General features: G+C 37.2%; 1 protein-coding gene across 1 annotated transcript; it reads right to left on the minus strand.

Annotated features, from left to right (window-relative positions):
• Nucleotides 1-1,554: 1,554 nt before the first annotated feature.
• Nucleotides 1,555-6,347, minus strand: LOC135215830 (uncharacterized). The gene is made up of 2 exons (XM_064250783.1): nucleotides 6,281-6,347; nucleotides 1,555-1,934 (listed from the first exon to the last, which is right to left on the minus strand). Exons 1-2 carry the CDS (start codon nucleotides 6,345-6,347, stop codon nucleotides 1,555-1,557), a joined length of 447 nt encoding a protein of 148 aa, XP_064106853.1.
• Nucleotides 6,348-16,394: the final 10,047 nt, after the last annotated feature.

Here is a 16,394-nt window from a genome sequence, read left to right on the forward strand (position 1 = left end):
AATTGAAAAAGGTAATCTTGCCAATCTAAAACCATAAAACTCAATGCATATATGTTGAGGGCTATGCTAAAACTATTACATACAAGTTTTCTTCACTGATTTTTCATATTTAAAACCTGACTCTTCTTGACTTTCTTGCAGCAAAATCATCTATAGTGTCATCATACGAAATCTGTTTGGATATTTCTCTATAAATACTAATTATTGCCAGCCCATTTAGGCGCTCCTGTTTTAATGAGCTTAAGTTTAGAGAAGCTTCTCTCTGCAGATGCCACAGTCACAGGTGTAGTGACAGCAATTCTTAATGCCACCCACATGTTTGGATAGATCTCTTTCAGGCCTTTCTCCTCCAGAAAAACAAGAAGGTCTAATGTTGTCATATTTTGTTTTGGCCATTGTTTTGGAAGTGACTGCATCTCTACAATCAGTTCATCATAATTTAAATCACAATGATCCCCAGATGTGAGTGTATTACATAAATCTTTTGCCTGCTTTTCTAGCTCACTATAGTGCGTTTACTTTTCTAAGATCGCTAGGGTGTGGCCTGTACAAAAATCATATGTTGCCAATTTTCACGTTAAGGTAATCATATTAGCTTCATGGAGTCTATTGAAATAGTTTTTATTTCTTAAAATGTGATTCTTTGCTTGCATCAGATATTTTGAATATATCTTACTTCGCATATTCTTCGTGAAAACCTGTTTCACTAATGAAATTGAGATATGGCATCTTTTTTCCTGGGCAATGCCACATCTGAGTTCAGGGGACCTATGGGTTTTAAGAGGATTTAAAAGGTCATGGTCAATATCATTAAAGGATACTCGCACTCGATCACCCACTGTGAAAAGTATGGACAACCCAGCCCAAATGACTCCCGTAAACGTCTTCACCCACCACCGGAGGTCAAGGAAATAGTCTATAATTTCCTGAAATACTTAATTTTATAAAAAATAAAAAAAATCCATGAAGGTCCTGTAACTGATGTTTCGAAGGCTATCCAAAGAACATCTGAAGCAACAAGTGTCAGAAATGACGATTCGTAGACTTAAGAAGCAAGAGAGGCAGGAAATATAGTGGAATCTCCAGTGTTTCAAAAAAGAAAAGAGAAAGTGAATCCTGTGACTGACTTGGATGATTTTGATAAAAATGTTATGCAGAGAAGGAATGCGTGGTTGTCTTTTCCAAGGGCATAATAGATCAATTGACTTATGAATTTATGCCTCAAGTCCAAACACCGGAGCCAGCAGGCCACTCAGCACATCTATAATTATAGAAAGAGAAAGAAGGAATAGCTAAGTAGAATCGGGAATGGAAAAAAAAAAGTTAACAGGGAAGAAGCAAACCCTTTCCCTCGACTAGGTCTAAAGCGAATCCTCCTAAGAAGGATTATATCTGCGGGAAGCATTTAATGGGACTTACATACCCGTAGATATGACAACTCTGCCTTTTCTACCTGGCCCCACCCTAGCGATCTTAGAAAAGTAAACGCAGTATAGATGTCCGGTCAGAGAAGTTTATGAGAACACTGAATTTCTTTGCAACATCACTCATCATTCAAGTTCTCTCTCTCAGAGATTCAATGGCCATATCCACAACTACATTGAAAAATGAAAAGGCATCGGTAATAGGTTCATCAGGGGCATCATAGGAAAACTGCCTTTTAGTAGTTCTGAGTCTTTTCTGCTTTAGAGCAGATTCCACATTCATCTCCTCACATATTTCTTCGGCAGATGCCTGGGCATCAGCAAACCAAGTGTCTCTGTAGCTAACAAGGGAGGTTTCAGCTTTCTTGAGAATGTCAACAGCTACATCCAGATGCATGCATTGTGATTGCAGAAGTTTAATCACAGTCTGAACTTTTCTAAGGATATCATACCACACCACCGTACAAATAGAGAACCGGTATGATCCCACCTCTTCTGCTAAGGCTTGTGCTTCAATTTTAAAAAAAGAAGTAAAGATTGGAGTAAACACGATGCTTAGAACTTAACTAAGGTGGCGTCGCGAGCAGGCGGCTGTCTTAGTTTTTAAGCTCCTTGATACTGACATCTACCTATCCAGTGTTGCCAACTTTTCCGAAACATTAAACACCGTTGCATCAAGTATTAACACTTCCATTATTCATTTATTTTCTCGTTTACACTTGTATTTATTTATTTGAATTATTCACGTAAAAATAATACTTCTCTCATTTTTTTATATATTAATTTTGGATGGCAATTTGGCGCCCCCCAAGCAAATGGCGCCCCAGGCAACCGCCTGTGTCGCCTGTGCCTAGAAACAGGCCCTGGAGCCTACCGATCCGATTGCGCAACGATATACCAACAAGATGATAAACTCCTGTGCAAGTCATACTCAACTGCGCAACCTGCACTCCCCCCCAAGACATGATGATGTAATCCTTGCTGTCCGACCACTGTCCACCCCCTCACAAGAGCGAACTGTCACCAGTTCTGCAAAACCTGTAAGAGTTAGTCACTCGACGGTGCTTACCCTCACTACCCAGTGACGATAATGTTACGCCTGAGCCGAATATACCTTGGCGATGAATGCCCATCCCTGCGAGTCACTCCCATACTGTTGTGCCAAACGTGTACCAACCAAGACGATGACCTAACCTTGAACCAGTCTCACTCAACTGCGAAACTCCGCACCCACCATTGACTATGACCCGAGACCGGGCCGAATACAATAGGCGACCAACACCCCTTAAGAGCGAAGAGGTTGCAAAACGCAATCCAACTAATGCCAGTTACCAACTTAGACTGGAGTCCGAAGCAAGTGAGGGAAAGAAGTACTCCCAGTAGACACGGAATCAAGGTCGAACCCACATTGAAAACCCTTAAGGTGGAACAGAAAAGCAGCAGGAAAAAGTTGAGAAAATAAGAAGGAGAGAAGTCACTACGAGTAACCACCGGAGCACCTAACGCCGACATTGTGCAGGTGGAGAACCAACTGTGTGGTACATAGTGCTTTAATAACGGGTTACGAACTGCGGAACCAATGGGAGCCGCAGAAAGAAATTACCAGCTACCCTAAGAAAGGGGGCCGAGGGCACAAAAGGTGCTAACTACAATGCAGACGAACTGCCAACGGCCGTAGCCCCCAGCACGATTTGGGACCACTTCATTCACACAACCTACCTCCGGTAACACCTTGAGGGCTCAAGATGCAACCACCTGACAGCTTGATGGAATGGCAAACCATCTAATAAAAGAAAGCTCAGTCTAATACTGCGATCCACATCCAGGGTAATATGGAAAAATGAAGACTATGGGCAGTTTTCCTAATGCAAAACACATGGGGGAAACAAGAGAGTTCCTTTTTGGAAAATAATCCAAGTAAAAAACTATGCACAATTGGGAGTAAGAACTGGTGGGATACTGCGAAATGAGCCAAATCGAGAAACCATTAATTGGTTCATACTTGTTAGTAGCAGAGTATGCATCCACAAAGCATGCAACTGGGTAACAAATGAATTGGTATCATTCAGAAAGAGCAAGGAAAGTAATGCATCAAAAGCACATTACGCCTAAAATGGCTTCTGTGGGCCCAAGCAAGGGCTGTCCCTATACAGGAATGGCCAGTATCTGATGCACTGAAACCATGTTCCATATGCATGCATTTAATCTACAAATGTCCTTTAATATTGAATTTGCTCTACCTCAGAATTTATATATTTTCATGTTTTAACCGAAGATGAATTTTTTAGTTGATATTAATTTCGTCCTCCCATGGATTCAAACCAGCGGACAGACAGAGGAGAAAGAAGGACTTCATTGACATCACCGACTCGGCCAACAAATGAGGATATAAGCCGATACCAATTCTGACCTTACAAATCACTGCTGAACTTTGTACCCTTTGAAAATATACTGTTGTACGTTGTTCTAAACTAATGAAGACCATTTTCATAGTCTTCAACATATATTTAAAGTGCACCGAACAGTGACTCTTGAAAAAGGAAGTTTGCTTTCATATGACAATAGTTGGGCGATTTCTTAGCTAAAAAAATTTAGCCACTTAACTTTTATCTCCATGAATACCATAGCTTCTCAGTGCAATGAGAAACAGGTATGCTTTAGGAGGCAACATTTACTAAAGAGATATTAAGGTTACCAAGAATCTGTAACAATTTTCCATATTTAATCATCCTCTACATAGGAATTAACCATCCTCACCCAGTAACATTTACCTACCTTTTAGCTAATCAATAGTTAAATTTTCTGCTAATTCTTGAGTTTTGAGCTGAATGAATGATAGCAAATTAAAACTGGCTGCTGATATTCCTACCTACAAGTAATCTTGGATACCTAGTAGTATATATGTAGGCCAGTGATCGAGTAGCTTCATACAAACTTTTCACGGCTGTGATAACCAGAGTTAAGCAAATAAGTAGGTACATACGTATGGATTCCTGTACTTCGTTCATCATTTTTAGCGCTCTCAGTCAGGTTAGGTCAGAAGGGGTACATTAGCAGAATTAGCCTAAGTCCCTGGCCTATTTTCAAAATTAATTATGGTCTCTAAGTAAGGTCAGGTTAGCCTATTAAGGTCCAGGGAGGAAATCCTACGGGCTGCTGCATTAGCTAAAGCCCGTGCTGGCATAAAGCCAGCTTAATACTCCAACAACAACAAGGGAGGAAACTCATGCTCAGGTAGGAGCCCTGCAAGTCAAGTTTACTGGTTAGGCTATTACCTAAGTTCCTAGATTATTCATAGATATTAGGCTATACCTAGGTATGTAAAAAAAAAAAAAAAAAACTAATCAAAGCAAAAGACTACAGAAGTATAGGCCTAGTGGATACTGCGAAAAATTAGGTACTAGGTATATTGCTTTTGAATATTGTCCATGGCTTCGATAATTCTACCAAATAATGTTTGAAACTGAGCTGACATACCTATAGGCTACTCGGTTTTTTCCATCTGTCCAACCGCCAGTGGTGTTTGCGTATGGTAACACTGTGTCCTGGGCCTTAGATAGTTACATTCAGCTTGCATTCAACAATTATAATAATACCCTATTTCGAATATTAACGGAGTAATTTGCATACAGTAAATTATGAAACACTTTTCAGTTGCAAATGTACAACCAGATATCCTTTTATTTACCTAAATCTTACACATAGCGTAACTGTCCTAAGCCCGGACGCAGAGTTAGTATACACAAACACCACAGGCCGGTGGACAGATGGAAAAAAACAGTGTATACTACCAAGTACCTATGTCAGTAGAATACCTACTTCACAGGATACCCTGTGCTACTTAGGTAATACTGTTTGTTAACTTATACAATTAACCAAAAACAAAAATAAACATGGCAAAATAGCTATTTGAACTCACATCATCACATAACATCGTCACCTTGTTGTAACACAGCTGCACTAAAAAGTTTAAATACTGGCATGGCGATTGGACTGAGGAGTGAGGTCTAAAACTCTTATTTAACTTAGGGGGCCCATACACGTTCAAAAAAAGCGTCGTCAAAATTTTGATGCAAAATTTGAGTGTGTGAAAGACGTTTTGATGTCAAAAAAAGATTTGAAGCAAAATTTTGATTGATCAAATCCGTTTGATATTTTTTGACGAGTCGTCAAATTTTTGATGCGTGTGTGGGCTCCTGTCAAAATTTTGATCAAACTTTTTAGTTCGCAGGTGAGTGACGAGGAGATAGGAACGCCATGTCTGTGAAGAAGGAGACCGAAAAGAAATTTTTGATTGAAGTTTAAGGAGTGTAGAGCCAATGCTGTTTTTATCGCTAAATTAACCATCACTGAAAAATATATTTCTATTTTGAGGCTTATTGTAGTTGAAGTACAAAATTTTTCAATCTAATTTGTATATAAAGTATTTTGAAAGCCAACTATAATTAGGTTAAAAAAAAAAACATCAAACAGTCAGTATTTTTCATACATAAAATACCCATTAATTCTCTCATTACAAACAAAGATAAAGCCTAACGTTCTAACTTATATAAAGTACAGAATTTTGCATAAAAGAGTCGTGTAATTTAATCTGTATATAGCTGACATAAAGGAAAGTCGGGTACAACATTCAAAAAATGTATTCCCTTACTGAACGATCAGTAATTTACATACTAGATAAAAAAAGTATGCATGTCCATTTTTCTTTGACAAGAAGAATTAGATGTAATTTTATGTTAAGTAACCTATAAATTTTTATGAAAAATTACTGCGCAGAGTTTTTGACGTCACAAAAACCCTAGTCAGGTAATTTTCCCGTTTTAAAAACCAGTCTGTTGACCATTTCCGACGTTTACCAGGAGGTTTTTCAGAGTCCAGTGCCAACACTAGTGCTATGGCCACTGATGCATCCGATGCATCCATGATCCATGTCGAAGATTTTGACGATACTGAATTTTGATGGGAAAAACGCCTAGACGTGTATGGGCAATTATGCATCAAAATTTTGTATCAAAGTTACACGTCAAAATTTTGATGCAAAATTTTGACGCTTTTTTTGAACATGTATGGGCCCTTAAGCTGTATAACATAAAAGTAGCGGTAAGCCGGTAACCAGAACTCTCACTGTTGCCAGATAACATTACCTTAAATCACGAAAATCCTAAAATGGGGGGAAAAATATGGATATACATACTCTGTCAGTGTGTGTGTTCGTGTGGTATCAAAATAAAATTAATCAAAGATACACTTCATTACTGCAGAGAAAAACTTATGTACATCATATCAAATAAAAATTATCTGGAATATTCTTTCGCATCATAATGCCATGAAAATATTTCGAAAATTTTTGGACATCATAAAAATGCGTGCTACTTTGAGAAAATATAAAGGTAACAAAATAATTATTAGCAAATTAAGACTTGACATTACCGAGAAAAAATACATTAAAATGTTAAGTTTAAGGAACAACGGGCAAAATTAACCGTATAGAAAAAATAGGGTCCTGATAATAATAATAAAAAAAATGCATTATTGAAATTTTCCAAGCATGATTTGCCTTCACTCCTCTTGGAAACGGGAGATTTTTAGCCACACGAATCGAGACCACCAAAAGATTCAGGTGGTCTTGCATTAAACGTGACAGATAGAACAAGTATTACCAACTGCCACTTGACTACAACCTCTCAAGTTCATGGGCCAACCTCAAAAAGAAGAAGAAGAAAAAAAAAACGCTAGTTTTAGATTTATACCTTGAAAATACCAAGATTATTTTACATATTTCTTCATAACACCTTATAAGTACCTTAAAAATTTCTGTACCTTAAAAACTACCTGGAAAGCGTACCGGCTGCCTGGTTAAAAATGTGCACTTTTTACATGTCAGATCACTGGTAGCAATGGGTGTAGCCTATTTATCTTAAGCATAATTAGGAAGCAGTAATCAGAAGAGGGAGGCGCAGAGTGACCATGATTTACTTAAAATGTGCTGTAGCAAACACGCCCTAACATTTTACTATTCACAAGTATTAAGCTATAAATGTTTAATATTCATTCACTATCTCTCAACAACATGCACCAATAGGACATATTCCCCTGGGACGAGCCTGTTATATGCCCCCGCGTACGTATATGGTGAATTGGATATGTTAATTTTTTGTTCCCACATCTTGAAACCTTGCTTCCTTTTCTTATTCTGAGATTCCACCTATTATTTTTACTTCCAAACACCTGTACATATACCTTCCATATTATTTCCACTGCCTTGGTTTCCATCTTACTCTTGCTCACACACGAACAATATTTATAGTTTTTAAGCACAGGAATACTGACAATAAGTGTCGGATGAAGATTCTTTGGGGCCCCAAGGCTAAGGGTAAATAATTATATATATATATATATATATATATATATATATATATATATATATATATATATATATATATATATATATATATATATATATATATATATATATATATATATATATATATATATATATATATATATATATATATATATATGTATGTGTGTGTGTGTGTGTGTGTGTGTGTGTGTCAGATGAAAGAGTCCAAAGCGTTGACCTGAGAAAGCTGATAAATCATTTCTGGGATGGTGCGATATGAAGATGTTTGTTTAAGCGGGTCAATGTTTGTGAGTTCACGAGGTCTTGTTCAAGTGCCTTTGAAAACTGGTTGTGACCAGTTTTATTAAGACGTTACCGATCAGTGTGAGTTCGTGTGTACGTGTATGAACTATGTCTATTCATAATGGCATGTTTAGCCGAGAAACTAGGGAGACAACTAGGGGGGAGAAAGGCAGAATCCTGGGATAGCTCTGCGAAAGTTTTAATTATTTGTGTGTGGTTTTCCAGGCTGTAATGGGTAAGTGTATTATACTTTAGCCAAAGGGATGGCTTGTTTAATATCTTGTAAAGATGTTTAATCTTTTGACTTTGTCTTTGCAATTGTGTGTGTGCTCACTAGTGTGTTCTCCTGTCTTTTAAACAGGCGGTTCTAGTGAGGGGACCGAGAGTCCTAGGGGGCCGAGGGTCCCGTGTGGAGGGAACTAATTATATTTTGGAGTAGAGATTGGTGTGACTAATTACTGATTGAGACATTTAAATACTGTGTGGTTATCTGAGTGGTTTGTCTGTGAGACTTGAATTATCTTTCCAGAGTTGATCTTGTAAGAACTTGAATTATTCCACTAATGCTTTACTTGTAATAAATATTCTATTTTTTATAACTCTGACTCCTTTTTTTTTTTCTTTCTCGGGGTATAGGGGGATGAATTTGCCCTTGATAATGAATTTCCAATGCCAGGACATCAGCTGATAATGATTGGTTGATGATGTGAGATACCCGTAGGGTCTTTTTTTAGAAAGAGATTTTTTTTCTCTTGAATGAAGAGAAAAGGAGATGAAATGCATTGGATGTGGTGTAAGTTTTCCTTATGCTTTGGAAGGCACAAATATAATGGGGACAGAGATTATTTTTTTTTTTTTTATTGTGTTGGAGAGATTGCTTTTAAGTGGTGATGACTAATGTTGTCAGTTAGTGATTACCTGGGGGCGCTGACTGATGATGATTGCTAACTGATGTTGTCAGGTGGTGTTGCCTTTGGTGGTGGGTGGGTGCCTCGCATTGTATTGGTGTATACTGGGGAAATGGTGTTGATTGTGGGGGATTGGCAGTATTGGTGTATACTAGGGGAATTGCAATATAAATGCAGATATTTGCAGGAGAATAGTTACTGTGGAGAATTCTTATTATCATTATTACTTGAGATATTTTACGGGAGGGTTACTTAAGTAGAATTATCATTACTTGAGACATATTTGACGAGAGATTTGAGATATTTCATGGGAGATTATTTTATAATTATTACAGATAATTATGTTATGGAGAATTATTACAACAAATTATGGGAGAAGTTTTGTGGTTAATTATTTATTGAGTTTTTATGACTTTAGAGAGCATGTCAGGCGTTCATGAGTGATGAATCTGGCTGAATCCTGGTGAATCTGTGCTAAATTTTGCTGAACTTTTGGTGAATTTTGTGCTGAATTTTTGGTGAATGGACAAGCATTAACATTAGTAGTTTTTTTACACTAATACTGGTGATTTTGATGATAGCAATTTTGGTGATACTGCTGATAGTGATACTTCTGATACTGGTGATTTTTTTCATATACTAATACGTGGGTGCTGTCATGCTGTCAAGGGTGGTGTTTTTTTTTTTTTTTTTTTTTTTGAATATGGGAGGAACTAACAACACATTTTTTTTTTTTTATGAGTTCCGCAGATAATTGCTTGACATATACGTGAGTCATGGGGATAGTTCACACTGCCGTTGATTTTTCTTTTTTAGAAGTTAGCCATCGCTGACACAAGTTTTTTTATATCATGGGTGAATTTGAATTTATTTTTTCTCTCCAGTTTGTGTGAATTGTTTAATATCTTAGTTCGTGACTTAGAGCCATTGTTCGGGAACGTGTCTGTGTTTTCAGCTGTTTGATGCTGCAGAGAGATATATGGGAGAATTTTCGCATTTTTTTTAATGCATATGTAATGGCACTACATTTTTTTTCTGGGTATTTATGTTCCAGAAATTGTGAGTTTCTTGCACAATACCTTTGTTGTATTTGTGACAACTTTGCCAGAGATAGGAAACTTGCTTAGACACTTTGAATTTGGAGTTTTTGTTATAATGAGTTGTGGCACATTGGTGATTTTTTCTAGAATTTCCTGGACAATTTTATTTGCCTCTTTTTTTTTGCCCTTTTTCAGCAGTTATGCTAAGGAGAGAGTTTATAGTTTTTGACTATAACATTGAGTTATTCCCTGGAGAATTGGAGGTATATTATTTTGGAGCTATAATTTGAGATATAATATATTGGAGATATATTTTGGCCATTTGATATTTGCCTATGGTGGTGAGAGCTATGTTTAGTTCAATTATTTTGCAGCCATCTTTGTTGCAAATGGAGACACATTTTTGAGGAGATATGTGGGCAATATTTGTGAGTGTGGCAGCTGGATCCTTTGAGTGTATTTTTTTGGAGATGAGATTTCATTTTTTATTATCCTGCTTGAAGATTTATTATTTCTTGGAGACCTGTTTTATTCCACATGGAGTTATTGGTGAAATAGAGGTAAGTATTTTTTATTTGCCGAAACACAGGTGAAAATTTTTTAATCCTGGAGTGGGTGTTTTTTATTAACACGTGGTTATTGAGGAAATAAGAGGAAATATGGTGGTGTGGTTATTAATTAAATGGAGGAAATATTTTTATCACTGGAGTGGTTTTGTAATTAACATGGTAACTTATATTTATATATATGGAAGTGGAATTAATCCTTGGGGGGTGACCTTTTTTTTGTGGTTATGATTTTTTCTTGAGTTGAATTCCTGGAGTTTTTTTCGAGCCAAGAGAAGAGTTCTGTGGTTCTTTCTTTTTGGTTTTGTGACTATTTGGAGGCGAGTGGCATTGCTGCATTACGAGTCCTATGGAGATGTGCATTTTTTATGTTTACAAGTCTATTATTTTTGGAGGCATATAATTGCTGCATTACTAGTTTATCGTAGTTTTTTTTTTCATCCCGGATAGGTGATAATTTTTTATATAATTGGGGAGTGTCATGTGACAGTTATGTCTTTAAGACAAATTTTGAACACATTAGTCATATCCTGGAGATAATTTAGTGGAATGTGCTTACGTGGTTTCTGTATAGACCTTTTTCTTGAGAATCATGAGTTTCTGAACTTGCGAGTCTGACGACATTTTTTATGCTGCTGTTCGAGCACATGCACCCGCAGGTGGATTTTTTGCTGAAACCGCTGCAATGAGTCCGATGTGCTGATTCCCTTCCTCTAGTGGTGATTGCTCAGAGTTTTGCAATATCTGGAATGTTGACCATAGCATTTCATGAAAGTGCATGTGTAATGGGTTGCTTTCTGACCGTGTCCAGTCGCATTCATAGTTGCGGTGGCAAAAATTCCATAACTATACATGTGGCATTTGTGGGGAAAACACGGGGTTATGTATATCATACATATATTATGTGTTTTATGATGGGGAAGTTTACTTGTGATTACTTTTTTTTATTTTTCTTCCTTTTCCTATGAGAGATGTAATTGGGGATTCAGCTTTAAATAGTATTCCTTTTTGGACGGGAGGTGTAATTAATCGGGGTTGTGATTTACATAGATGGGCATTTGACATTAAGCCTCATTGTAATTAATTATGTGAGCAGTAAAGGGGTTTTTGCTGTTAAACATTGGAGATTTTTACTGATTTTGTGAGTTGTTGAAATATAAGAGCTTGAGAGAACATTTTTGATTTTTGGGTCTGGGCTTGTTACATGATTTTTTTTTTTTTCTTGGGCTCATTACCTTTTTTCTTTTTTTTTTTTTACTTGTGGGAACATTCGAGTTTGAAATGTGAGTGTAGAAGTCCGTGGAGTTACTGTGAGTTTTGGATTGTGTGTGTTAGTGTATGAGTTTGGAGAATTGAGTTAGAGAACTTAGTATTTTTTTTTCTCTTAGAGGAGTTGTGATAATGACTTGTGATTTAGTGGTCATATTAAGTGGAGTAAATTGGGAGACATTCAATTAGTACTTTTGGGGATTTTGGGGGTCATTATTTGATAGAAGTAGTATGTCTGGGGTTAATGCTTTTTTGATTGACCGATGACTTGACTGACATACTTACACACACCATAATCATTGTTCCCCGACGCTAGCAAGACGTCCACCAGCCATGCAGAGATGTTGCTGTTGTTTATCCAGAGTAATTACGAAAGTTTCTACGAGTCTATACAGAGTTCTACAGCGCTTTTGGATCTACAGAAGCCGTTAGAAGTCTTCTACAGGGAGGGAGGCATTCCGTCTTTCTACAGCGTGCTACAGTCTGTGTAGCCAGTTGCAGACAAAGAGGGATATTCAAGAAGTCCAAAATTAGTAAATTTATACGCCAAGTGTTATGGAGATGAAGCGTGATAGACATTACTTTATAATGCCAGAGACGTGCGGTTACTTATATTTTTTTTTTGAGCCGGCCAATGTTTTTTATATATATGAGCTGTTTTGTGTGACCTGTGGCTAGGCAGGGGCTAGCAATTTTAGGTGGCCGAGCTCTGTCAGATGAAATAAGGCTATAATTAATAATATATTTAATACGCCATTGTGATGTGCTGTGACTTTTTTAGAATGCGCAGATCCATAGATTCAGAGTCCAAAGCATTGACCTGGGAAAGCTGATAAATAATTTCTGGGATGGTGCGATATGAAGATGTTTGTTTAAGTAGGTCAATGCTCGTGAGTTCACGAGGTCTTGTTCAAGTGCCTTTGAAAACTGGTTGTGACCAGTTTTATTAAGACGTTACCGATCAGTGTGAGTTCGTGTGTACGTGTACGAACTATGTCTATTCATAATGGCATGTTTAGCCGAGAAACTAGGGAGACAACTAGGGGGGAGAAAGGCAGAATGCTGGGATAGCTCTGCGAAAGTTTTAATTATTTGTGTGTGGTTTTCCAGGCTGTAATGGGTAAGTGTATTATACTTTAGCCAAAGGGATGGCTTGTTTAATATCTTGTAAAGATGTTTAATCTTTTGACTTTGTCTTTACAATTGTGTGTGCTCACTAGTGTGTTCTCCTGTCTTTTAAACAGGCGGTTCTAGTGAGGGAACCGAGAGTCCTAGGGGGCCGAGGGTCCCATGTGGAGGGAACTAATTATATTTTGGAGAAGAGATTGGTGTGACTAATTACTGATTGAGACATTTAAATACTGGGGGGTTATCTGAGTGGTTTGTCTGTGTGACTTGAATTATTATCTTTCCAGAGTTGATCTTGTAAGAACTTGAATTATTCCACTAATGCTTTACTTGTAATAAATATTCTATTTTTTTTATAACTCTGACTCTGATTTGATGACCTGTTAGAATGGAGAGAGAGAGAGAGAGAGAGAGAGAGAGAGAGAGAGAGAGAGAGAGAGAGAGAGAGAGAGAGAGAGAGAGAGAGGGGGCTATGCCAGTGATCGCGTAGAGAGAGAGAGAGGGAGGGGAGGGGATTATGTGTAACTGGTTCGCCTTAACACTCAGGTTTAACGCATACCAAATATTAAACACCCTTCGCTGGTAATAGGAGTCAGCGGATCGGTAACAAATATATATATATATATATATATATATATATATATATATATATATATATATACATACAATTATTTACCCTTAGTACTGGGGCCCCAAAGAATCTTCATCCAACACTGATTGTCAGTATTCCTGTGCTTAAAAACTATAAATATTGTTCGTGTGCGAGCAAGAGTAAGATGGAAACCAAGGCAGTGGGAATAATATGGAAGGTATATGTACAGGTGTTTGGAAGTAAAAATAATAGGTGGAATCTCAGAATAGGAAAAGGAAGCAAGGTGTCAAGATGTGGGAACAAAAAATTAACATATCCAATTCACCATATAGTACGTCCGGGGTGGGGGGCATATATATATATATATTATATATGATATATATTATTTATATATATTATAATTTATATATATTAATATTTAAATAGATATGATATAAATATTGTTGGGCCAATAATGTTTGCAACTACATACACAATTTTTAATATACAGTCTAGCGACTTTGGAGCCCGGGGGACCCATATCTTATTGGGTAATCCGCCATTGTACTGCTGCCGAGTTCAGCTAGCTGAGGCCCTGGTCGGACGCAGAGAGAGAGAGAAACATTTTTTTTTTCTTTTTTTTTTTACTGAAGCTAAGGTTAATGGGGGGGAGAATTGGCTCTGAAGAGGGAGATCGATTCACTGGTGGCGTGTATAATGTTATTAAATTCATTTCAATACACATTACTTATGAGCGTGTTTGAAAGAACTTAAGGCTACGTTAAATATCCCGTTATTGAGTCAATACTGACTTCATCTATGAAATTTAGGGGCGATTTCAGCCATTCATTGCTTAACAGTGAAAAGAGGGAGTTGCAGTGGTTGTGCAGCAAGATCCAGTAAATAAAGGAGATGGAGTAAAATGATCTAAAGGTGGAACTGGGGGAAAAGTACCTTTGCATATAGGCCTAACAGCCGTGGGTGCTGGACAGCTTGACTGAAACAAAGGCTGCAAGAATGGAGATACAATTTAGAACTACAGAGTGGATACGCTGAACACATCCTTGCTACGTGCCTACAGTGTACCATGTGAGGTGCCATGACGACGCTATTTCCCTACGGAAAGAGATTAAAGATGATAGAAGCACGAACAGAAGTAGGAAACGGTTCACTCGGCCGTTGCCTAGTACTAAGGGCAACCTAGAGAGAGAGAGAGAGAGAGAGAGAGAGAGAGACGAGAGATTGAGAAGAGAGAGAGGAGAGAAGAGAGATCGAGAGCAGGGTGGAAGAGGAGAGAGAGAGAGAGAGAGAGAAAGTCTACATGAATATTCTGGATCGAATATGATGCACTATAAATTGGGTAGTGGAGTGAAACCCCGAGCGTTTAACAATGCGAGTGAATCTGACATGGAATTATTTTCATGGGCATTTTTCTTTTAACGATGATATTTTACGTTGCTTTTGTCGATTTAATTATTCGTAAGAGGGGTGTTAAAAGAAGAATAACATGTATTTCAACATACTGCACTGTTTCGTAAATTGTCAAGCAAAAATAAAACTGAAAGATATTCTAACACGAATGAAGGAAACCCATTAATGTCAGGACAGCGAAATAAAAGTAGAAGCTAATCGATGATTAACAGTTGACACCGATGACGGAGACCAGATTATATCTCTACCGGCCCTGATTCGTGTATGTGGAATGGGTCCCACTTAATTATTATACTTAAAATAAAGTGTGTTTACTAAAGTGCATTTATAAATAACAAACAACTTTATCCAAGCACCAACTGCAAAATAAAACTGGTACGGTAATTTGACTGCTTGCTGCGTATCATAGTAGAATGCTGATCTCAATTGCGCTATGCTGTGATATATAATCAGTTATATTTGTATTTTTATATTTATGCCTTTAAAATGACCATATATGCATGGACTTTCCCAATCGTGTCATTACTAAGTCTTGATAACAGTAGTTTCCTTTCTTTATGTTCTGTAGATGTCACCTCAAACATATTCAACTCTCCGACGACACAGCAAATCTCACTCTAAAACACCAAGTAGACAAAACAAAGTTACTCAGCATTTTTCGGAACATACAAAGTGCCTATCTCTCTCTCTCTCTATATACCTCTTCACAACACACAACGTGACAACTAGCACAGAGGGCACCTCCTCCATGAACAATAACCCACCTAGATGATTATACGTTACGTCCAATAGAGAAGGGAATAATAAGACATACGAGTAATGAGTACCCATATAAATTGTATGTAATGGAACTAGTATGAGAAGGTCTCCTTTCCAAAAGCAGTTATCATTTTTAACACCACCACTGTAACCATCACTATATTTCATCGTCAGGCGCATTCAAGGATGGCTTCAGGACCATCTCATTGAGGGGGGATGAAAACACTTTTGATCAACTTAGTAATTTTGACCAAGATGAACTAAATACAATAATACCGATTAGATTAATTATGCGTCATTATATAGACTATTAATATATATATATATATATACTATATATATATATATATATAGATATTAAATTAAAGCATCATTATCCTATAGGGATAATATTAATTGTATTTAGTTCATCTTGGTCAAAATTACTAAGTTGATCAAAAGTGTTTTCATCCCCCCTCAATGAGATGGTCCTGAAGCCATCCTTGAATGCGCCTGACGACGAAATATAGTGATGGTTACAGTGGTGGTGTTAAAGATGATAACTGCTTTTGGAAGGGAGACCTTCTCATACTAGTTCCATTACATACAATTTATATGGGTACTCATTACTCGTATGTCTTATTATTCCCTTCTCTATTGGACGTAACGTATA

Source organism: Macrobrachium nipponense, chromosome 5, assembly GCF_015104395.2.
Source record: "Macrobrachium nipponense isolate FS-2020 chromosome 5, ASM1510439v2, whole genome shotgun sequence".
In the NCBI taxonomy this organism is placed as follows: domain Eukaryota; kingdom Metazoa; phylum Arthropoda; class Malacostraca; order Decapoda; family Palaemonidae; genus Macrobrachium; species Macrobrachium nipponense.

Bases quoted from the DNA above. Each gene is read 5' to 3' on its own strand.
- LOC135215830 (XM_064250783.1), bottom strand. From the start codon at position 6,347: ATGGATGCATCGGATGCATCAGTGGCCATAGCACTAGTGTTGGCACTG. The intron at 1,935-6,280 runs GTAAACGTCGGA...TTAAAATTGAAG, and splicing joins GGACTCTGAAAAACCTCCTG to CACAAGCCTTAGCAGAAGAG.